This window comes from Kogia breviceps, chromosome 1, assembly GCF_026419965.1.
Source record: "Kogia breviceps isolate mKogBre1 chromosome 1, mKogBre1 haplotype 1, whole genome shotgun sequence".
Taxonomy (NCBI): Eukaryota; Metazoa; Chordata; class Mammalia; order Artiodactyla; family Physeteridae; genus Kogia; species Kogia breviceps.
In genome coordinates this window covers 28,969,235-28,994,470 of record NC_081310.1, presented here as the reverse complement: position 1 = coordinate 28,994,470, position 25,236 = coordinate 28,969,235, and the positions used below count along the sequence as shown (strand labels likewise).

Below are 25,236 nucleotides of genomic sequence, written 5' to 3'. Positions count from 1 at the left end.
AACGGCCAGCATGGGTCTCCCAAATGAAGTTGACCATGAATTAACAGAGGTATCCATTTCCATCACTGTGTCATCTGCTGAAATGGCTTTCTCCCCAACTAGGCTTTAAACTCACCAAGGAAAGTGACTGTTTCGTATTCACCATTTCAGTTTTATTCACCTCAAGTTCCCAGCACAGTGTCTCAACAAATGAGAAATGGCAGAGATCAAAAAAACTTGAAATATCATTTCTCTGCTCCAAGGGCATAACAATGCCAAACAAGGATGGGGACAAAAAGATGGTGTAGAACTGCTGAGGGAAGGTTTACTACAGAAAAACAAACAAACAAAACACCCCAAAAGACTTCCCAGGAAGCTAGAAACTTCTGAGTAATACATACAGAAGGATGTGTCTTCAAGGACTCATTAGCCGGAGACAATAAGCAACCACAGGATGCATGATTGAAGAGCAGTCTCTTTTGTTTAAACAGAAGCTTCAATGGAGGTTTTGCTTCTCCTCCAAGCTTCCTTTTAGCAAAAAATCCCCATCAGCAATATTTGACCTTAGAGTTTGCTCCCATAGTACCAAAAGCCACTCCAGAAGCCCAGACTGGCTTTCGACCCCTGCTACACCCACCTAGAAACACATTTAGAAATGTGCCATCACATGTGGGACAGGGGTACCCATCTGGCCCCCTTACTCAGAATTTATTTCTCATTTCCAGTGGCATTTTGTCCTTAATCTACAGTAATCTTTAATCTCTGGTCTGTGTGTACATGTATGGGGGTAAATATATATGCTTATATATAGATATAAAATATATATTGACTTACATATTTAATGAAAATATCTTTCTAAAAATAAATTATGTCCATCTAAAATATTCAATTAACAGAAAAGCTCAAAGAAATCAGTAAAAAAAAAAAAAAAAAATACCTGATATGCCACTAAGAAGAAATTTCATTATTATCATCTGATGAGTATCATTGCAGCAATTCATTTTTTAAATTTTGTTTTATTGAGGTATATTTGACATACATTATATTAGTTTCAGGTGTACAACATAATGATTTGATATTTGTCTGTATTGTGAAATGATCACCACAATAAGTCTAGTTAATATCTATCCCCACATATGGTTACAAAATTTTTTTCTTGTGATGAGGACTTTTATTTTTTTTATTTTTTATTTTTTTTGCGGTACGCAGGCCTCTCAGATTGCGGAGCACAGGCTCCGGACTGCGCAGGCTCAGCAGCCATGGCTCACGGGCCCAGCCGCTCCGCGGCATGTGGGATCTTCCCAGACCGGGGCATGAACCCGTGTCCCCTGCATCGGCAGGCGGACTCTCAACCACTGCGCCACGAGGGAAGCCCAATGAGGACTTTTAGTATCTACTCTCTTAGCAACTTTAAAATATATAATACAGTATTATTAACTATGGCCGCAATTTATTTTTGTAGATTTCAGAAAGAAGGATAGACCTATCGATGGATGGATGGGTGGATGAGTGGACAGGTAGGTAGGTAGATAGATAGGTAGACAGACAGATACATGAGTGAAGGGATAAATGAATAGACAGACAAAAACTGGATTGTATAATACAAGTTACTGAATAATAAATGCCGTTTTACTTTGCTGGAATTTAAGGGAAGAAAAAGAAATTAAAGTACAATAGAAGGATTGTACTTGCAATATTTGTTGATGAAAATATCGTAATTTTAACATCTCTCTATAATTAGGATTATGAAAATATTAAAATGTGGAGGTTACTGTTTTAACTTGTTGGTCAATTTTGGATGATATCTTTTCACTCCCTGCTATGAAATAGTAATAATTTGAAATATTTCCTTTTATCTCCCTATTCACATCTTTTAAGAAAATTTTTTGTTAATTGTTGTCATTAAGATTTATAATATTTTGTTCTTGTTCAGTAATTATAAGTCCCACAATTGTTTAATCTTAGTCTGTATTAAAATGAATTCAATGATCCTTTTGCATCCTTTTGTAGGTTAAACTTTTCTTACTAATGAAATGAACATCTTGTTTGTGCATCAGTCTGCCTATTCCTCTTTTAAAATCTATATATGATCAATATTACCAAATATGGGCAGCATTTGTGATGATCTTCCTCAAAGAGTTTCTGTTTATGAAATACTTACCTTATCTTAAAAAGATAGAGAAATAATGTTTAATCTCAATATTGTCACATTTGGGTGGAATTTGGGAGAAAGTACAAACAAAATTATTATTAAGTTGCAAGAACATTTGAAAAATTTCCAACTCACATCACGTGTAGAATACAAGCCTTCACTATTCTTTGGACCCAGGAGTTTCTTCATGTTTTCCTTTATGTTTTCTTTTCTCTGTTGTCGGAAAGCTTTCTCCTGGTCACACAGAGCCATACTAAATCGGAGGTCTGGGGATGAACTGTATATAAAATAGAGATCATGAATCAATGTCCCCAGTAGCCTCGTATTTTACATTATACATTTAGGTCTAAATAATATATAGAGTCACTTTACAGGTTTCTAATTTTTGTATAAATGCTATCAACTGTATGTATTCTGCAAATCATGTTTTTCCACTGAATATTTTGTTTTTGAGATTCATCTGTGTTTATAAGTAGAACGAATTCACATATATTTACTATTATGGAATATTTTCATTATATAACTAGAGCACAATTTATGTATCCATAAATATTGACATTATGTCCAATTTTTTTAAACTACTATGAACAATACCATCACAAACATGTGTATACATGTGGAAAAGTTTCCTATAATACATGCTCTTTAGGAAGAACACCTCGCTAAATCATCACAATAGATATAAAGTACTTTTCTTATATTACAAATGAGTAAAAAAGTAATTAGAAATCTTTCAACTGTTAACAAAATTAGCAAGTAGATATTTAAATCCAGGGCTTCTCATTCTGGAACTCATGTTCCTTGTAATGTAGTATGTTGATCATTATCTTACATTAAGCACGAGAAGCATGATTTTGAAAAGATCTACAAATAAAGAAATGAACATAGATGTTTAGAAGATATCAGTATAAAAATATCTAAAAGAAAATTCAAAATATATTGAGCAATTTTATAAATATAGTAACAGACGTATGGCTTGTGTGTGTCTTCTTTTATGTACTATCGTTAACTCTCTAATTAATTTCTTTCCTTATTTTATTTTATATTTAATGGAAGACATTCCATGAAAAATTGAGTTTTTCTTTAATGAACATTTCATTTTATTTATTTTATTTTACTTTATTTAATTTAATTTATTTATTTATTTAGGCTGTGTTGGGGTCTTCGTTGCTGTGCACAGGCTTTCTCTAGTTGCGGTGAGTGGGGGCTACTTTTCATCACAGCGTGCAGGTTTTTCATTGCAGCGGCTTCTTTTGTTGCGGAGCACAGGCTCTTGGCGCTCAGGCTTCAGTAGCTGCAGCACGTGGGGTCAGTAGTTGTGGCGTACGGGCTTAGTTGCTCCATGGCATGTGGGAATCTTCCCGGACCAGGGATTGAACCCATGCCCACTGCATTGGCAGGCAGATACTTTTTTTTTTTTTAAATAGATCTCTATTGGAGTATAATTGCTTCACGATACTGTGTTAGTTTCTGTTGTACAACAAAGTGAATCAGCCCTATGTATACATATATCCCCATATCCCCTCTCTCTTGAGCCTCCCTCCCACCCTCCCTATCTCACCTCTCTAGGCTATCGCAAAGCACCAAGCTGATCTCCCTGTGCTATGCTGCTACTTCCCACTAGCTAACTATTGTACATTCGGTAGTGTATATATATTGATGCTACTCTCACTTCGCCCCAGCTTCCCCCTCCCCTCCCCCGCCATGTTCTCAAGTCCATTCTCTATGTCTATGTCTTTATTCCTGCACTGCCACTAGGTTCATCAGTACTTTTTTTTTTTTTTTTAGATTCCATATATATGTGTTAGCATACGGTATTTGTTTTTCTCTTTCTGAACCACTTCACTCTGGCAGGCGGATTCTTAATCGCCACGAGGGAAGTCCAACATTTCATTTTAGAGTCAAGACAAATTAACATATAAAAATAGAGTGTGATTAAAGTTCACTGTAAATATATAGTAAATTGCTTCTGGACCTACGTATACATTTAGCTGAGGTTTTTTTCCCTACTTTTTTTTGATAACTGCTTTATTAAAGCATAATATTGTCCTAATTACACCAGTGGAGATCACTTCCCATTAAAACAAATAGAATTACTTTCATAGTCAAGTAACAAAAATATTTCTAATCTCATGCCAAAATATACCACTTGTGAGCAAGAATCGATGTAACTGAAAATAACACAACTAAAAAAGTTGGACTGTCCTTTGATACACGCTGATATATATTGAATGACAGTAGTAATTTATGTAATAATTTTTTAAGTTGAACCAACATTTTCTGGGAATCAAAATAAGAGAAATACCTAAACCTAATGTCAATGTATCCATCATCATTCATTTAGCAAATCATAAGAAATGAGAATGCTACACTAATTTTGTGATGTTCGTGTAAATAAAATGTGTACTAGTAACTCTGGGAAACCCACTTCAACAGGGAAGTTCAAGAGATGCAGAGAGGTTGAGGGAGGTGCGATCTATCAACCTCAGCATGAGGTCAGAGATGAGCTAATTCAAGGCAGGCCTGACTCCCCTAAGACTCACCATATGAAAATAAATAAATGAATTTCCAACATTCATTTTTGGAGACCACTTTGAAAGAGCAACACACATCATGGGACTTAACCATTTGTTTTCTTGATGATCAATATGAACAAAGACAGACTCAATTTTCCATTTTTCCTCTTATAGTTTCCTGTGTATGTTCATTGTCATATTTTTTAATACCTATCTGAATCAGCAATGAAAATGGGCTTCAATAGCTATATTTATTTCTATGGGAATATATATTTAACTTGAGGAAGAGCCCCTTCTAAAGGCTCTTCTTCCGACATTTATGATTTAACTACCAAACTACTGGAAAACTAAGCAAAGAATATTAGTTTTTTTGTTGTTGTTGTTGTTGTTTTTAATGCTGTAGTTATTAGGAGAGAGCTAAAGAAAAGCAAAGCACTTTTAATGCATTTTTGATACTCAAAGGTGTCAGAGTTATTTCATATATTAAAAGTGTACTCTTTAACAATTAAAATCAATCAGTGGATCACTCATAGTATTTTCCATCCAATGAAATAAATGGACTTACCAAACTTCAAGAGACATTTCCAGAATCATTTCCGTGACCTAGGATAGATATATTAGTCAGATTAGGGTCATAAAATGGAAGTGTATTATATATAATGCAAACAAAGTCAAAATAATTTTTGAGTGACAGATTATTTTTAACCTAAAAATATACTAAAAATAAAAGTAACATAGCTCCATGAAGACCTTAAATTACAGGTGTATCTCAATAAATAATTTTTTGCTATTTTTCATGAGATAAGCCTACTTTATACATCATTTGCACCACACGGCATGTGAGATCTTAATTTCCCAACCAGGGATTGAACCTGTTCCCCCTGCAGTGGAAGCACAGAGTCTTAACCACTGGACTGCCAGGGAAATCCTATACGTCAGTGGTCTCCAATGTTTTTGGCACCAGGGACCGGTTTTGTGGAAGACAATTTTTCCACAGATTGGCAGGGGGGATGGTTTGGGGGTGATTCAAGTGCATTACATTTACTGTGCATTTTATTTTCATTATTATTACATTGTAATATATAATGAAATAATTACACAACTCATCATAATGCTGACAGGAGACGGAGCTCAGGCAGTAATGAGAGCGATGAAGAGCAGCTGTAAATACAGATGAAGTTTTGCTCACTCACCTGCAGCTCGCCTCCTGCTGTGCAGCCTGGTTCCTAACAAGCCACAGGCTGGTACTGGTCCATGGCCCAGGGGTTGCGGACCCTGCTATACATCATTTTAACAAGCATAAGAATTGCCTTGGCATGGCTATTTTCCTTCATCATTAAAAAGAAGCAGTGCATACCAAAATCATTACTCAAAAATTGTAAAAACTTTCTGAGATCTAAAAACTATGAAGATGTGTATCATTATTCTGGGGCTGTCCCTGGGCCTCAGAATCAGAGGTCAAAGTTAAAGAAAACCTGGGTGAAAATTAACACTTGTGCATTTGTGACAAGTGCAGGCTATAGTAAACTGAAGACAGAACGTCTATCCAAGGTGGACAGCAGGACCCAGGGGCCAACCAACTGTGGTCAGCTTAAGAAACATCTACAAATGGAATATGGGGCTCAGGTTTTTATTTTTCCAACACTATATGAACCAACCAAACTTATGGGAGGAATCCATACTGTCAGTGGGCCAATTTGGGTTTAATAAAAAAAAGAATGACTAATATCCACAGAGAAAAGGGATATTAAAAGATGTCTTTCCAGAGGCTATAAATCTGTTGTATAGAAAGGCCTTCTCAATACTATCCCTGCCATTAATTATGAATAATGTAACTTTAGATTGTTGAAAGAACCAAATGAGAAAATGTTTCGAAGTTTCCTGCACAAGTGTAAGATGGTGCTATTATTTTTATTACATCAGTTACGATAAGAATATAGCTAGAATGAACCTGTTGAATACCTTCAAATAGAACAGAACTAAGATATGCCTCTTAAAATGGGAAGAGGATATTTTTTGAGCCAACATAAAATGCTATAGATTATTGGCTTTTTCTTTTTTGGTTTCAAGGGATGGAAAGAAACAAAGTAGAAGGAGCTTTCCAAAATGTTAAAATAAGTTCATGGATAATTCTCAGTACTGAATTTTATTAGTAATAAAAAGGTATGGAAATTACCTGTACAAAAATTTGCCTTTCCCACTAAATCGTAAGCTCTGTCTTAAATAGGTCTCTATTACATGTTCATTGCACAGTATTTGGCATACAACATACAATCAATAAGTATCCACTAAATTACTGTGCATGTGTGTGTGGAGCGGGAGCACATCAGGCATCTTTTCCAGTCAAGAAATATCTCATTGGGAGATTGGTTCAAGATGGCAGAGTAGAAGGACGTGTGCTAACTCCCTCTTGCAAGAGCAACAGAATCTCAACTAACTGCTGAACAATCATTGACAGGAAGACACTGGAACTCAACAAAAAAGATATCCCACATCCAAAGACAATGGAGAAGCCACAATGAGACGGTAAGTGGGGTGCAATCACAATAAAATCAAATCCCATAACCACTGGGTGGGTGACTCACAAAGTGGAGAATAATTATACCACAAGAGTCCACCCACTGGAGTAAAGGGTCTGAGCCCCACATCAGGCTTCCCAACCTGGGGGTCTGGCAACAGGAGGAGGAATTCCCAGAGAATCAGACTTTGAAGGCTAGTGGGATTTGATTACAGGACTGGGGGAAACAGAGACTCCACTCTTGGAGGGCAAACACAAAGTACTGTGTGCATCAGGACCCAGGGGGAAGGAACAGTAACTCCACAGGAGACTGAACCAGAGCTACCTACTAGTGTTGGAGGGTCTCCTGCAGAGGTGGGGGGTGTCTCTGGCTCACTGTGGAGACAAGGACACTGGCAGTAGAAGTTCTGGAAAGTACTCCTTGGCATGAGCCCTCCTGGAGTCCTCCATTAGCCCCACCAAAGAGCCTATAGCCTCCAGAACTGAGTCGCCTCAGGCCAAACAACCAACAGAGAGGGAACTCACTCCAAGCATCGGCAGAAAAGCAGATTAAAGTTTTGCCGAGCTCTGCCCACCAGAGCAACACCCAGCTCTACCAACCACAAGTCCCCCAATAAGGAAGTTTGCACAAACGTCTTAGATAGTCTCATCCTCCAGAGAGCAGACAGCAGAAAGAAGAAGTACATTACTACAGCCTGTGGAACAAAAACCACATTCACAGAAAGATAGACAAAATGAAAAGGTAGAGGACTATGTACCAGCTGAAACAACAAGATACAACCCCAGAAAAACAACTAAATGAAGTGGTGCTAGGCAACCTTCCAGAAAAAGAATTCAGAATAATGATAGTGAAGATGATCCAGGACCTCAGAAAAACAATGGAGGCAAAGACTGAGAAGATGCAAGAAATGTTTAACAAAGACCTAGAAGGATTAAAGAAAAAAACACTTAGAAGAATTAAAGAAGAAACAAACAGAGATGAACAATACAATAACTGAAATGAAAAATACACTAGATGGAATCAATAGCAGAATAACTGAGGCAGAAGAACGGATAGCTGACCAGGAAGATAGAATGGTGGAAATCACTGCCATGGAACAGAATAAAGAAAAAAGAATGAAAAGAAATGAAGACAGAGTAAGAGACATCTGGGACAACCTTAAACACACCAACATTCACATTATAGGGGTCCCAGAGAAGAAGAGAGAGAGAAAGGGCTTTGGAAAATATTTGAAGAGATTATAGTCGAAAACTTCCCTAACATGGAAAAGGAAATAGCCACCCAAGTCCAGGAAGCACAGAGAGTCCCAGGCAGGATAAACCCAAGCAGAAACAGGCTGAGACACATAGTAATCACATTGACAAGAATTAAAAACAAAGAAAAATTATTAAAAGCAACAAGGGGAAACTAACAAATAACATAAAAGGGAACTCCCATAAGGTTAACAGCTGATTTCTCAGCAGAAACTCTAACAGCCAGAAGGGAGTGGCATGACATATTTAAAGTGATGAAAGGGAAGAACCTACCCAAGATTACTCTACCCAGCAAGGATCTCATTCAGATTTGACAGAGAAATCAAAAGCTTTACAGACAAGTAAAAGCTAAGAGAATTCAGCACCACCAAACCAGCTCTAGGACAAATGCTAAAGGAACTTCTCTAAGTGGGAAACATAAGAGAAGAAAAGGACCTACAAAAACAAACCCAAAACAATTAAGAAAATGGTAATAGGAACATACATATCAATAATCACCTTAAATATGAATGGATTAAATGCTCCAACCAAAAGACACAGGCTTGCTGAATGGATAAACAATGAAAAACAAGACCCATATATATGCTGTCTACAAGAGACCCACTTCAGACCTAGGGACACATACAGACTGAAAGTGAAGGGATGGAAAAGATATTCCATGCAATTGGAAATCAAAAGAAAGCTCTAGTAGCAATAATCATATCAGATAAAATAGACTTTAAAATAAAGAATGTTACAAGAGACAAGGAAGGACACTACATAATGACCAAGAGATCAATCCAAGAAGAAGATGTAACAATTATAAATATATATGCACCCAACATAGGAGTGCCTCAATACATAAGGCAAATGCTAACAGCTCTAAAAGAGGAAATCTACAGTAACATAATAATAGTGGGGGATTTTAACACCTCACTTACACCAATGCACAGATCACCAGACAGAAAATTAATAAGGAAATACAAGCTTTAAATGACACAATAGACCAGATACATTTAACTATATTTATAGGACATTCCATCCGAAAATTGCAGATTACAGTTTCGTCTCAAGTGCACAAGGAACATTCTCCAGGAAAGATCACATATTGGGTCACAAATCAACCTGTGGTAAACTTAAGAAAACTGAAATCAAATCAAGTATCTCCTCTGACCACAACACTATGAAATTCCAAATCAATTCCAGGGAAAAAAATGTGAAAAACACAAACACACGGAGGCTAAACAATACGTTACTAAACAACCAATAGATCACTGAAGAAATCAAAGAGGAAGTCAAAACATACCTAGAGACAGATGACAACGAAAACACGACAATCCAAAACCTATGGGATGCAGCAAAAGCAGTTCTAAGAGGGAAGTCTATAGCAACACAATCCTACATCAAGAAACAAGAAAATCACAAATAAACAATCTAAGCTTACACCTTAAGGAACTAGACAAAGAAGAACAAACAAAACCTAAAGTTAGTAGAAGGAAAGAAATCATAAATATCAGAGCAGAAATAAATGAAATAGAAACAAAGAAAACAATAGATCAATAAAACTAAAAGCTGTTTCTTTGAAGAGATAAACAAAATTGATAAACCTTTAGCCAGATTCATCAAGAAAAAGAAGGAGAGGACTCAAATCAATAAAATTAGAAAGGAAAAAGTAGAAGTTACAATGGACACCACAGAAATACAAAGTATCCTAGGAGATGACTACAAGTGACTCTATGCCAATAAATTGGACAACCTGGAAGAAATGGACAAATTCTTCGAAAGGTATAACCTTCTAAGACTGAAACAGGAGAAATAGAAAATATGAACAGACCAATCAAAAGTAATGAAATTGAAACTGGGATTAAAAATCTTCCAACAAACAAAAGTCCAGGACCAGATGGCTTCACAAGGGAATTCTATCAAACATTTAGAGAATAGTTAACACCCATCCTTCTCAAGCTCTTCAAAAAATCACAGAGGAAAGAACACTCCTAAACTCATTCTACAAGGTCACCATCACCCTGATACCAAAGCCAGAAAAAGATACTACAAAGAAAGAAAATTACAGACCAATATCACTGATGAATATCAATGCAAAACTCCTCAACAAAATACTACCAAACAGAATCCAACAACACATTAAAAGGATCATATACCATGATCAAGTGGGATTTATCCCAGAAATGCAAGGATTCTTCAATATATACAAATCAATAAATGTGATACACCATATTAACAAACTGAAGAATAAAAACCATAAGATCATCTCAATAGATGCAGAACAAGCTTTTGACAAAATTCAACACCCATTTATGATAAAAATTCTCCTGAAAGTGGGCACAGAGGGAACCTACCTCAACATAATAAAGGCCATATATGACAAACACACAGCAAACATCCTTTTCAATGGTGGAAAACAGAATGCATTTCCTATAAGATCAGGAATGAGACAAGGATGTTGACACTTGTCACCATTAATCAACATAGTTTTGGAAGTCCTAGCTACAGTAATTAGAGAAGAAAAAGTAATAAAAGGAATAAAAGTTGGAAAAGTAGAAGTAAAACTGTCACTGTTTGCAGATGACATGATACTATACATAGAGAATCCTAAAGATGCCACCAGAAAACTAGTAGAGCTAATAAATGAATTTGGTAAAGTTGCAGGATACAAAATTAATGCACAGAGATCTCTTGCATTCCTATACACTAACAATGAAAGATCAGAAAGAGAAATTAAGGAAACATGCCCACTTACCATTGCAACAAAATGAATAAAATACCTAGAAATAAACCTACCCAAGGAGGTAAAAGATCTGTACTCAGAAAACTATAAGACACTGATGTAAGAAATCATAGATGACACAAACAGATGGAGAGCTATACCATGTTCTTGGATTTGAAGAATCAATATTGTGAAAACGACTATACTACCCAAAGCAATCAACCGATTCAATGCAATCCCTATGAAATTACCAGTGGTATTTTTTACAGAACTAGAACAAAAAATCTTAAAATTTGTATGGAGACACAAAAGATCCCGAACAGAGCCAGAAGAATCAGGCTCCCTGACTTCAGACTATACTACAAAGCTACAGTAATCAAGACAATATGGTACTGGCACAATAACAGAAATATAGATGAATGGAACAGGATAGAAAACCCAAAGATAAACCCACACACCTATGGTCAACTAATCTATGACAAAGGAGGCAAGGATACACAATGGAGAAAAGACAGTCTCTTCAATAAGTGGTGCTGGGAAAACTGGGCAGCTACACATAAGAGAATGAAATTAGAACACTCTGTAACACCTTACACAAAAATAAACTCAAAATGGATTAAAGATCTAAATGTAAGACCAGACACTATAAAACTCTTAGAGGAAAACCTAGGAAGAACACTCTGACATAAATCACAGCAAGATCTTTTGTGACTCACCTCCTAGAATAATGGAAATAAAAACAAAAATAAGCAAATAGGACCTAATGAAAATTGAAAGCTTTTGCACAGCAAAGGAAACCATAAACAAGATGAAAAGACAACCCTCAGAATGAGAGAAAATATTTGCAAATGAATCAATGGATGAAGGATTAATCTCCAAAATATGTAAACAGCTCATGCAGCTCAATATTTAAAAAAACAAACAACCCAATCAAAAAATGGGCAGAAGACCTAAATGGACACTTCTTTTCTTTTTTTTTTTTTGTTTTTGTTTTGTTTTTTTTGCGGTACGCGGGCCTCTCACTGTTGTGGCCCCTCCCGTTGCGGAGCACAGGCTCCGGACGCACAGGCTCAGCAGCCATGGCTCATGGGCCCAGCCGCTCAACGGCCGCTCAACGGCATGTGGGATCCTCCCGTACCGGGACACGAACCCGTGTCCCCTGCATCGGCAGGCGGACTGTCGACCACTGCGCCACCAGGGAAGCCCATAAATGGACACTTCTGAAAACAAGACATACAGATGTCCAAGAGGCACATGAAAAGCTGCTCAACATCACCCATTATTAGAGAAATGCAAATCAAAACTACCATGAGGGGCTTCCCTGGTGGCGCAGTGGTTGAGAGTCCGCCTGCCGATGCAGGGGACGCGGGTTCGTGCCCTGGTCCGGGAAGATCCCACATGCCGCGGAGCGGCTGGGCCCGTGAGCCATGGCCGCTGAGCCTGCGCATCTGGAGCCTGTGCTCCGCAACGGGAGAGGCCACGACAGTGAGAGGCCCGCGTACCACACACACACAAAAAAAAACTACCATGAGGTATCGCCTCACACTGGTTAGAATGGACATCATCAAAAAATCTACAAACAACAAATGCTGGAGAGGGTGTGGAGAAAGGGAAACCTCTTGCACTGTTTGGTGGGAATGTAAGTTGATACAGCCACTATGGAGAACAGTATGAAGGTTCCTTAGAAAACTAAAAATATAATTATCATATGACACAACAATCCCACTACTGGGCATATACCCAGAGAAAACCATAATTCTAAAAGACACATGCACCCTCATGTTCATTGCAGCACTATTTACAATAGCCGGGTCATGGAAGCAACCTAAATGCCCATCGACAGATAAATGAATAAAGACGATGTGGTACATATATACAATGGAATATTACTCAGCCATAAAAAGGAATGAAATCGGGTCATTTGTAGAGATGTGGCTGGACTTGTCATACAGAGTGAATTAAGTCAGAAAAAGAAAAATAAATATCATATATTAACACATATATGTGGAATCCAGAAAAATGGTGCAGATGAAGCTCTTTGCAAGGCAGAAATAGAGACACAGATGTAGAGAAGAAATGTATGGACACCAAGGGGGGAAGGCAGGTGTGGGGGTTTGTGATGGGATGAATTGGGAGGTTGGGATTAACATGTATACACTGATGTGTATAAAATAGATAACAAATAAGAAACTGCTGTATAAAAAATTAAATTAAATTTAAAAAAATTTTCATTGCTACTAGCAATAAAATCATGGGCTGGTCCCACCCAGACATCAGTTTCTATGTATGGAATTCTATGGATAGAAATATTACTTTGAAGTTAATAAAATAATCAAGAATCCTAGTACAAATGGAATTATACATGCCCAGATGAACTGTAGTTCAGTTTTAAGTCAAAAAGACAATTGGCTTCTAAACAATTAATGTAATTGCTGTGCATTCTATCAATGAAAGCACTGCTCAGACCACATCCCAGCACATCCCCATTTCCACTTTCAAATGGAGTCTTTCCCAAAGAGGGCTTGGAAAACATTATATATTGAATGAGGTCACTTCTTCAGATATTTAGTTAGAAAAATTAAACATGGGTAAAACACAGTCTGCTTATTTTAAAGAAATACATGAAAGCTGCTATGAAAATGAGACTAGATTTACGGTTTTTATCTCCAAAGGGCAAAAGCACCAAGGAAGAATGGAAATTAAAAGAACAAGAATACAGCTCAATATGAAGTTTGGGCTGAGTTTGAGCTCAATATTTAGTTTCCAGTCTAACAAATGGAAAGATTCAAAGCTGGAATGGGCTTCCTATTCCCATGTGCCATCTCATGACAGAGAATGTTTGGGAAAAAGCTGGCTTCTCAACTGGCAGATCCCTAAACATTTTACATTTTAAAATATCTGATGCCTCGGAATTCCCTGGCAGTCCAGTGGTTAGGACTCTGTGCTTTCCCTTCTGAGGGTATGGGTTCAATCCCTGGTCGGGGAACTAAGATTCCACAAGCTGTGCAGCACAGTCAAAAAAAAAAGAAAAGAAAAGAAAAGAAAAGAAAAAAATCTGATGCCTGAATATATCTAATGCCTACTTGTCCCAACAATTTAACAAAAGGAAAATTAACTGTGCTATGTTTATGGTCACATTTGTCTTCTCCATAAGAATATCCCTTCTACGTCCATCTGCAACATTTCTTGGCTGAGACATCCATGATCCTAGACAGACTGCTAAGATTCTTTAAATGAAAGCAGGATGAGAGAAGAGAAAACACAGGGTTTTTCCACCATTCGGAGTGTTATAGAAGGTGCTGCCATGTTTCTTGTCACATGGATTCTGATCCTTACTTCCATGTGTTGCCTGAGTGGACCACTCACAACCTGGAGGAAATTTAAAATTTTCCCTCTTGATGCGCTATGTTCAGACATGCTATGAAGACGGACATTCACAATCTCTCTGCGTCTTTCACCTGGAACATGTCATTCAGATAAAAGTGCCACAAAAATACGTGCTTCCTGTGAGGCATTAAACAATTATTGTAAACTCCTTCCCACACACTCCATGAAGCATCTCTGCATCACACTCTTCCAGGTGGCTTGCATTATCAAGGCAATTAGAAGGAAAGGTGATCAAATTTCCCTGGGTCTCTCCCATCCCATAATACTTAGCAGGAACAAGGACAATGAGGAGAGCTCCACCTCTTCTAGGAATTTTTTTTTTTTTTTTTTGCGGTACGCGGGCCTCTCCCGTTGCAGAGCACAGGCTCGGGACGCGCAGGCTCAGCGGCCATGGCTCACGGGCCCAGCCACTCTGCGGCATGTGGGATCTTCCCGGACCGGGGCATGAACCCGCGTCCCCTGCATCGGCAGGCGGACTCTCAACCACTGCGCCACCAGGGAAGCCCTCTTCTAGGAATTATTAATGTGAGAAGCAGGCTGTACTCATTGTATGTTCTTGGGGGGAAACAATCTTTTTTGAATTCCACAGTGGAAAGCACTTTTAGATGCTTACAATGGGAGATGTTCAGTTGGGGCAGGGAAAGGGAGTTTCAAAACTATTTAAAAAATAGTTCTAAAACTATTTTAAAAATAGTTTCTCTCTATAGGAGAGAAACTATTTTTTAAAAAAGCCATTTCAGACTTAAAAATAATTTTAAAAGTATCTAACCCACTAATTCTCTTGCAAACTTCCCAGGGTCATTTTGAAATAATAAAGCTAATGCAACAAGCATAGTGCCTGGAATTAAGGAAGTCATTTAAAATCATTATTTCCAAAAGATGCACACAGTCAAATAATTTTTAACTTGAAAATCTATCCTATTAGTAAAGAGCTCATCAAATATGCCATGCCTTCTCTTATTAAAATACTCCAGTATTTACAAACTTCACTTTCAATAAAACTTTATTTTGAATTCTGATCCCTCCTGAGTCAATTTACTCTTTTTTCCCCCCTTGGTAGAAACAAAGAGCAACTTATTACCATGTTGATTCAATAATCATTTATATCTTTCAAGAGAATTACATAATATTTTTTGCTTTGCCTGTATTTACCTGACCTATGCAAGATAGCAAATAAAATTATATCAAAAAAAAGGCAACTTTTGCAAAAAATCATGTTTCCATAAACTGTAACTTCATCCTATGAGGAAGTAATCATATGTGGATCTAACAAATAGGCAATTCAAGTGCAGAGTAGAAGTTACAATCCCACCAATACAAACAAGGTCACATGTAAATAAATTTTGCATGTTTAAAATTGAATGATACATTGCTAAAATCATCTTTTTAAACACATGTGACTTTTTGATAGCACTAAAAACTAACATTTTTTTGACTGACATATAATTGCCATATAACATTAGTTTCAGATATGTACCATAATGATTCAATATTTGTATATAATGCAAAGTGATCACCACAGTAAGTCTAGTTAATATATCTAATTTCTTAATTAATTTAGCATTTATTACCAGGAATCATATAATCCATCACCCAAGAATTCAGGATAATTGTGTCTCCCCAGATAACCCAGATAGTCTTAAAAGATTTGAAAGATTAAAAAGTACACTATTTTCCCTGTAGCCATGTTTCACTCTGTCACACAGAGTTTTCTTCCTTTTACTTGACAACAATCTCTTTGTTCTTAATTTAAGGTCCCTTTTCTTTATGTGGACACTGGAAATTCAGAAAGAGCTGTGTAATCATCAGCTATCATGCAATAAACCAGATTTCCTAGAGCACTAGTACCAAGCCAAAATACTATCTTTTTTTTCTCCAAATGGAAATCTCTCACATTCTTAAGTTTTTCTCTTTTTTAAACTTCGTTTACTTCCATTATGCCCGTCTGAGCACTTCCCAGATGTTCTATATTTCCCATAAGTGCATTCAGAAATGAAAGTGTCTGATGTGTGTCAGGCTGGGTAACAACAGTAAATAGGCTGAAAGTATTCTAGTCCCTGATGGAGCTTAGGTCCAGAAGAGGACCCCAAGGATACAAGAGCACTCTAAAATGCCCTGTAATTTAAAAGTTATAAACTGTAGAAATATGAAAACAGACTCACTTAAGTTTCCATTGCTAGTGTTCCAAAATAAAAATGCATTCTCTCATAAAACCAGGAATTGTTGGACCTACGTCTGAACTCTGCCCTCCATCAATGTAATGGCATTCCCATCTTAGCCAAAGATCTCCCAAAGTTCTCACAAAATTATATATTTCTCTTGTTTTCCCGCCAAAGTCTGCTTGGTCTCATTCACTTTGCTAAATTGTGGTCTTTGTCTTCACACATCAATACATGGTTTTCCAATGAAATCATCCTGATACTGACTCACCATCAAAACTCCCATTTTTAAAACGTTTTGTCACTATCTCTTCTATAGAACTCTCTCATTCATTTTCAAGTTGCAATCAGGAATGAGCAAAAATCAAAGAAAGCATTCAGGTAAAACTAGATACCATGGAAACCGTGAGACATGGCTATTTTTAAACAATAACACTAACTTCTAAATAAATATGTCCAATTAAAACACTACACAGTGGAAAATCAGAGGCTACCTTCCTCAGAATATTGGTCAAGATAAAGATTCATCTAGAGAATAAAGAAGTGTAATTTTTCCCTGTCTTACTTCCAAATCTTAGCATGTTCATGATTTTCTTGAAGTGGGCTACTTTTTTTACACAAAACACATTAAATTTGGAAGAAACTCTTTCTGCTTTAAAATGGGATATTGCGACCCAAAGCCACACTTAACATATTCAGTAATGGGTGACTAGAGCATTCTTGATTTTGAACTGTGTTGAAACAAATGATTACTAAATTTATAGGCTCTACCCATATATAAATAAGTTCATTTTGATCAGTAAATTCAAACGAATAAGTAAGTGTAATAGTCAGTTAAGTCAGTTTCATGAAGCACTTGACAAATAGTTCAATCTGGCCAGTATAATTCAATGAGAATATCTAATATTTATTTACTGTTTACTGGGCCAGGCACTGTTCTAAAACTCTCCATGTATTAATGCATTGAACCATAACTACAACATTTAGAGGTAGGTATGATATATATACAGCTCTGTTTCACAAATGGGCATGCAAGGTGAACAGAAAAAAAAAAATAACTCGTCTGACATCACACAGTGAATAAGTAGCCAAATCATGGTTCCAACCCAGACGGTGGCTGTCTGACTCTGAGCCTGGGGTCAAAAGCTGCACGTCCCACCAGTTTTTTGCAAATGACAACTCTGACACTCTCTAAACTTATGATTCCAACAAGCACAATCTAACCCAGATTTTATAAATGTTAGCTGGGAAACAAAACTGTGGACCCAAATTGGCTTTCTCCTTAAAAAAATAAAATAAATCAAAATTTAAAAAAGAGAGAGAGAGAGCATTCTGAAATTGAGTTGAATGATAAATCATCGTCTCAGGAAAAGCTGAAAAAATTCCTGCTTTCCAACTTTAGCTGATACTCACTGCCACTAAGCAATCATTCCATTCCACTCTTACTGACACATTAAAGCTAATGCTGCACTTTGTTCAAGTCACCCTGTATTCCTCATACCTGCCACTTTCGACAGAGGTAGTCTGCTAAAGCTGCATCAGCCTTCTTTTCTTTTTTTTTTTTTGCGTTACACGGGCCTCTCACTGTTGTGGCCTCTCCCCGTTGCGGAGCACAGGCTCTGGACGCGCAGGCTCAGCGGCCATGGCTCACGGGCCCAGCCGCTCCGCGGCATGTGGGATCTTCCCGGACCGGGGCACGAACCCGTGTCTCCTGCATCGGCAGGCGGACTCTCAACCACTGCGCCACCAGGGAAGCCCAGCCTTCTTTTCAATATGAAACATTCTTTATCTTTACCTACCAACTTTTGGTTTAGTAATACTTCTGAGGAAAAAGCCAAATCCTGTATGCTCTAAATTCCCCATTACCTGGTCAAACACCTTCCATGACTCACTGCTGTCAATAAGATAATATCTAAATCCAGCTTCCTGAATTTGGGCTCTGCTAAAGTTTGATCCCCATGGACCTGTTCTTCCTTCGTACAAATGCTCTGGTCCCCTGGCACTTGTCTAGACACCATTTCCTGAACATGCTTGTCTTTTCTAGTCCCGGAACTGTGGGCAAAGGCTCAGGCTGTTCTCTCCACCAGAATGGCCTTCCGCCCCTTTAGTGATCCAACCACATCCTTCCTTCAGGAACAAGCCCATACCATTGATATCCACCATAACCCACAATGGTCCACTGGAACCCCATGCCCCGTCCTCATCTCCTACTACTCTCCTTAACTACTCTCTGTGTTCCAGCCATGCTCTCCTCCCTGCTGTTGCTCAACAAGCCAGGCAAACTTCTGCTTCAGGACCTTCCTACTCAGAGGGGCTTCTCCCCTCAGGTATCATCAGAGATGCTTTTCTCAGCCACAGTTTTGGAACTGCATTTGCAACCCTCTTCACACACATATGCGTACTCTCCTCTCCTCCTTCCTTATCTCTATCACTATCCAACACAGGCATCCTTTACTTATTTATCTTACTAAGTAGAATATAAGTTCCAGGAGGGTAGGGATTCCTGTTTTATTTATTTATTTATTATTTTTTTTCTGAATAGGTAGTGCCTAAAGACTACCTGACACACAGTAAGTGCTCAATAGTTATTTGTGAAATGAATGAATGGATGAATAATTCCTTCTTATAACTCTCATTATATACATTGTCTACACGATTTATTTAGCACTTACAATTATAAATTTGTAAATAATGAACTTCAGCTGATATACTGAAGTCTTTAGGGGTGAAGCATGCTATTGTCCGCAGTTTGTGTTTCAATGTATCAAGATGGGGAATTCCCTGGCGGTCCAGTGGTTAGGACTCCACAGTTTCACTGCGGAGGGCCTGGGTTCCATCCCTGGTCGGGGCACTAAGATCCCACAAACCACACGGCACGGCCACAAAAACAAACAAACAGACAAACAAACAAATAAATAATGTATCAAAATGGTTTGATGGATGGACAGATAGAAAGATATGTGAAAAGCAAGTAAAATAAAATGTTAATTGTAGAATCTAGGTAGCAGTTATATGGGTATCCAATGTAGAAATAGTTCAACTTTGTATATGCTTGAAAATTTTGATAATAAAACTTGAAGCAAAATATAATGCCTTAGAAAGGCCTTTTTTGACTATATAAACTCACTTGCCCACCAACTGTTCTCTATCACATCCCTCTATTTTATTTTTTTCATAGTATTTATCACTAGCCGATATTGTGTTGATTATCCTTTTGCTTCCTGTTGCCTATTTACTTTCCCCATCAGCATGCAAGCTCCCTGGGAACCATCATCCACCATGTCCTCTGCTGTTTGCCCATCACCTAGAATATTGCCTGGAACACACTCAGTGTTTAATAAATAACTCCTAAGTAAGTAAATCAATGAATAGATGCCTCATGAGACTGCTTATTATATTACTTATCAGCTTGTACGTGAATGCCTACTCCTTTCCAAACAGACTATTAGTTCCTTGAAAATGAAACTTTTCATAGCTTGCTTAATATTAATCAAAGTTTTAGGTACACAATAAAGGCTCAGATTCTCACATTAAAAAATAATCTATGGATAGGTCAGTACTATAAAACTGCATAATAAAGATTTTTTAATACATTATCATGTTTTTCCATACCTGTAAAATGGGAAGCATTGAAAACTTCTGGGTAAAAATAGTCAAGTGAAAAATACGATATTCTTTCTAGAGCACAGAATTTTATAAATTAAAAAGTATTTAGAAATAAGTTAATGGAGGGACTACCCTAGTGGTCCAGTGGTTAAGACTGTGCGCTTCCACTGCAGGGGGCACGAGTTCCATCCCTGGTCTGGGATCTAAGATCCCGCATGCCTCCCTGTACGCACCCCCCACAAAAAAAATTAATGGAAACCTTCATTTTAGAGATGAAGCAAATAAGACTCAGAGAGAAAGAATGACAACTCAAACACTCTAGAGGGAGGTTAGTAACAGACAAAATGAGAGCCCAGGTCTCCCGGTTCCCGGTTTCTACCCTGAGTGCGTAGAGCAGGACCCTGGGAATCTGGCAATCTCCACTTGGAGGCTCCTGTTCTTTCTCCAGCTGGCTCCTGGCCACAGAAATCCTCTATGTTGACTCAGTATGAGCTTTTGGATGACAAAATTTTGAAGGAGTTTTTGCTAATAATGTCTTGGCTTGAAGCATAAGTCCTTCCTTTGCCAAACTCAAGTGGTCTTTTTATTATACCAGATTGCCTTAACCCTCTCCAAGAACTGTTTATAAATCTCCTCTCCCACATGATTCCCTCGCAACTTGTTTTCTCTTATAACCTCCGTGAACACTGTAGACAAAAGACAGTCCTCCTCTGAAAGATGGGGATTCAGGGATGAGGAGGGGCTGGATGGCTTGCTTAGGACACGCCACATGGTCTGGGGGACAAGTGGGGGTTCTCCCCAACCAGCCATTATGCATTTACTTTCCTCCCACTACCATCACAGGTCACCAACTCAAAGAATTGTCATTCAGATGAAAACTGCAAAGGACTCTTGAGAACAGTGTAATGAAAGAAAGCTGTTTGGCCAACTGTTTTCTCAAGCTCACTAAAGAAAATAATTATGTAAGCTACTTTAAATTCGGGAATGTAGAAAGCCTTTTTTAGAGCCCCGGGGTTACACACCTAAGCATAGGAAATGACAGGAGGAGAGGAAATGCATGTTTTCCCACAGTATCTTCTCTTAAAATCAGTCTTTGTGTCATAGACTGAAGGGCAGAAAAAAAACATTATATTTCAGAAAGGCCAATTGTGCTTATGAAGCCTTCAACAAGGGTTTATTGAGAACCAATCCTAGCAACATGCCATAGGTATGGTCTGTGGATGTTATAACATTTAGCCACTTCTAACTCTCTATCCTGCTGGTCACCGACATGTACCTGCCAAGCCATGTAACTTGTCGTGCACCAGTTTGTTTTATTCTTTCAAAACTCTATGCCTTTGCAGTTTCTACTAGAAACTAGAATGCTCATAACTGCTTCTCTGCCTACTGAAATTCTATTCTTCACAAACATTTATATACTGCTTAATATGTAGCAGACAATAAGCATTATATGTGTGTACAGATACAGCTATGTGAGTATTATATATATTACTATAATCAATTATTGTTATATATTTTATATGTAATGTTATATGCTTAATATATAAACTAAGTAATATATAATCATATTTTATATGAAATTATATAAATTATAATTAAATAATTACATCTAAATATATTTAAATGTATATATATTATAATCTATAATTATATGGACTTATTATATATAAATATAACTAACTCATGTAATCATAATGATTCTCCTATGAGATATAATCTCCACTTTACAGATGAGCAAATTGAGATTCAGAGGAACTAAGTGATTTCCCCAGGATGAAACAAATGGTAAGAAACAGAGCTGGGATTTAAACACCAAATATCCTGGCTTCAAATGACAAGGTATTAACCATTATGTTCACTGTTCGACCTGCTCAAAATCATCTACTGATATGGAGCCATCTCTGGCCTCCTCTCACAACATAGTCTTTCTTTATTCTGTCTTCCCTCTGCACTCTGAACACACCTCATTAATACTTATCTTACTGTGTAGTGGTTTCTTTTCATCACATGTATCTCCCTATGTTCATTTCCTTTTCCAACCCCTACCTCACCTCCACCCCAGATGAAGATAATTGAGGGAAGAGCTTCCTGTACCATATTCTTCTTTATGTGCCTTGAACACAACACAGTGGTTGGTAGACTTCAATAAACGTTTGAAAGAAGAATGAATGAAATAACTTTAAAAGAGGTAAACAGAAATGTGGGCAGTGCATCTCTTAGCACTGGGTAGAAAACATATAGAAGACATGCTTCCTGGAGCAGCTAAAGGTATCAGCAGGGAGTATGTGACTGGAGTGTCCTCAAGGCAACTGGGTCACTCTGATTACATGAACTGCTCAGGTAGTCCTTTGGGCTTAAGTCAGTTTCTAAATAGGTATATACTCATGGAATAAATATAAACTATGTATTAGGTCTGTAATTAGGCATGCATAACCAGTATTCCAGTTCCTGACCAGGATTTGAGTTTGAACAGTTTAAATGATTCAGTCCCAATGAACAACACATAATTATCAAAGGGGTTCAGGAAGAGGTCATTTGGGATGCTAACAGTTGGGAAAGGAGGTAGGAGTTAAGGGATAAGGAGATGTGGGTGAGGGGAGAGATTTGAAAATCATTCAAAGGGACAAAAACACCAATCTGCTCCCAAAAAGAAGAAATTAATACATTAGCTAACTTTCTGAATCCTGGTCTACCAGTTGCTTACATTTCTCGCTGTAAACTACTACACTAGTTTCCTGTAAAATTCAGAATCCAATGTTTGCTCTGTATAAATAATTTCTCTAGCGTTTTATTAATCTTAAATAAATTATTGAAATTTCAGAAATGCAGCAAACCTAAGAAAGAAAGAAAGAAAGAAAGAAGGAAAAGAAGAAAGACTAGGAAGGAAGTGAAGGAAGGATTTCCAAATATTAAACTCCAACTTTCCAGGTTAAATAGATTTTATCTGACATAAGGTTGAAAAATAATTCATTGTGCTGCTTACCTGGTTGAAAATAAAAGGAACTTCCTTCTTCTCTCCCACTTTCATAGAAGATATGGGAAATATTGCTGTCCCGAGCGTTTCATCCACGATGTAATTGGCATCCATCAACGTGATCTATAGAGAGTATAAGGTAGAGCAGAGGTATCAAATTTTTCTGGAATCTTTGGAAATTATATCTATAATCTCCATCACACTTAAAAAATGAAAGTTCTCAAGTGATATTTAACAGTCATTTGAAATCCTCAATATTCAACTGGTAACAATACTTTGTCTTTTGTTTCTGAATGCCACATTTGCTTCTAACATAATAATTAATTTTTCACTTTCCTGATTGACATCATCATACTTTGAAAAATGAAACTTTATCCTCTCTCAGGGGAAATGCTATTTTTGGAATATGAGAAAGAAATTAATGTAGAAAATCTATGTAACTATTTTGGAAAAGATCTATGTGAACTTATTTTAAAGCTAATTATTTGAAATTTAAGCTAATAAAGTTAATTTATTTTAAAGTCCTAATCAAATGACAATATTTTTATTCTATTGTACTTGGATCCTCCTCTTTCTAACAGAACGAATATTTTCTCCAAAGCACATGAGGAGGATAACAGATTCTTCCCAGCCCACCTAATTCCTGTATTTCCCACTGGACACTCACATAGCTTGATGTGCAGTAGCTAGAAGCTCATCTACCATATACTGCACAGCTGGACTCCAAGTACATCAAACTGAGAAGAATGAAGGCATTCTTCATTCTTTTGTGAGGGGACAAACTCAAGCATCAACCTCAACATGATGATGGCCATCTCACTGTCCCCAAATGACTCACTTACCTCCAAAACATTGTCCTGATTAGGATCCAAAATAAATTCAAAGGTCTCATTCCATATAGGGTTTATGTCATTATTTAAGTGCTTTGTTCTCTTCCTGCTGTCAGGGGTTGAGGAGATGAAAAGTTCCACATAGGGGTCTGGAGTGTCAACTACAGACAGTAAACACAAATGAGAAGGGGGCAAAAATGTGATTAATTCCTAATTTGTTTTTATTAATATGTGTTATCAGATCATTTTCAAAGAATCTGCAATAACATATTCAAAATGTCTGAGACAAAATGATATATTAATAGAAGAACGTCATAGGTTATATACTATTTACATATTATGTCCCTGAACTTCCCAACAGTCCTGTGAGAGGGAATCATTTATTTGGTACTTTATTCAGAATTCCTCTGTCCACTTAGAGGGCACGGTCACTGCAATCAACAACTCAGTCCAACTGCTAGACAATGATAACAATCTCACTCAGCTAACCACAGTGTAACCTTCACCCCAGGACTACAATGGCAACAAGATCATAGCTCAGAATCATCATGATTGTTTATATTAGGAAAAAAACTTAACCTACTATGTTATTTGCCAAACAAAATAATGAAAGTCGGTGTGGCATAAGTATTGCTTGTAGTTATAAGGCTGCCTTGTATGGTTGTACAGGTTGTGCACTGAAGAACTCTAAAGGGAGGCATTTACATTAGTAGTCAACATATATTTCTCTATTTATTATGGCGGTATTCAATAAGATGGAAGTGGGAATCTCAAGGAAGTGACAGAATTTTCTGTTACACATAAAGATCCCCTGAGGGCATGATATGGGTGCCATTTTATTTTTTATTTATTATTTATTTATTTATTTTAAACATTTTTATTGACGTATAATTGCTTTACAATGGTGTGTTAGTTTCTGCTTTATAACAAAGTGAATCAGTTATACATATACATATGTTCCCATATCTCTTCCCTCTTGCATCTCCCTCCCTCCCACACTCCCTATCCCACCCTTCTAGGTGGTCACAAAGCACCGAGCTGATCTCCCTGTGCTGTGCAGCTGCTTCCCACTAGCTATCTATTTTACGTTTGGTAATGTATATATGTCCATGCCACTCTCTCACTTTGTCCCAGCTTACCCTTCCCCCTCCCCATAT

At 37.4% G+C, this 25,236-nt stretch overlaps 1 protein-coding gene across 3 annotated transcripts in view; it reads right to left on the bottom strand.

The window, feature by feature from the left end:
* PLA2G4A (phospholipase A2 group IVA) overlaps positions 1–25,236 on the bottom strand; it is a 214,896-nt gene that overhangs the window by 63,908 nt on the left and 125,752 nt on the right. For all 3 annotated transcript variants that reach the window (XM_067029703.1, XM_059076585.2, XM_067029708.1), the window contains 4 exons: positions 24,092–24,240; positions 23,259–23,372; positions 5,213–5,250; positions 2,267–2,408 (listed from right to left, as the gene is read on the bottom strand). In XM_067029703.1, coding sequence (XP_066885804.1) covers positions 2,267–2,408; positions 5,213–5,250; positions 23,259–23,372; positions 24,092–24,240 — 443 coding nt within the window. The remainder of the gene's footprint in view (positions 1–2,266; positions 2,409–5,212; positions 5,251–23,258; positions 23,373–24,091; positions 24,241–25,236) is intronic.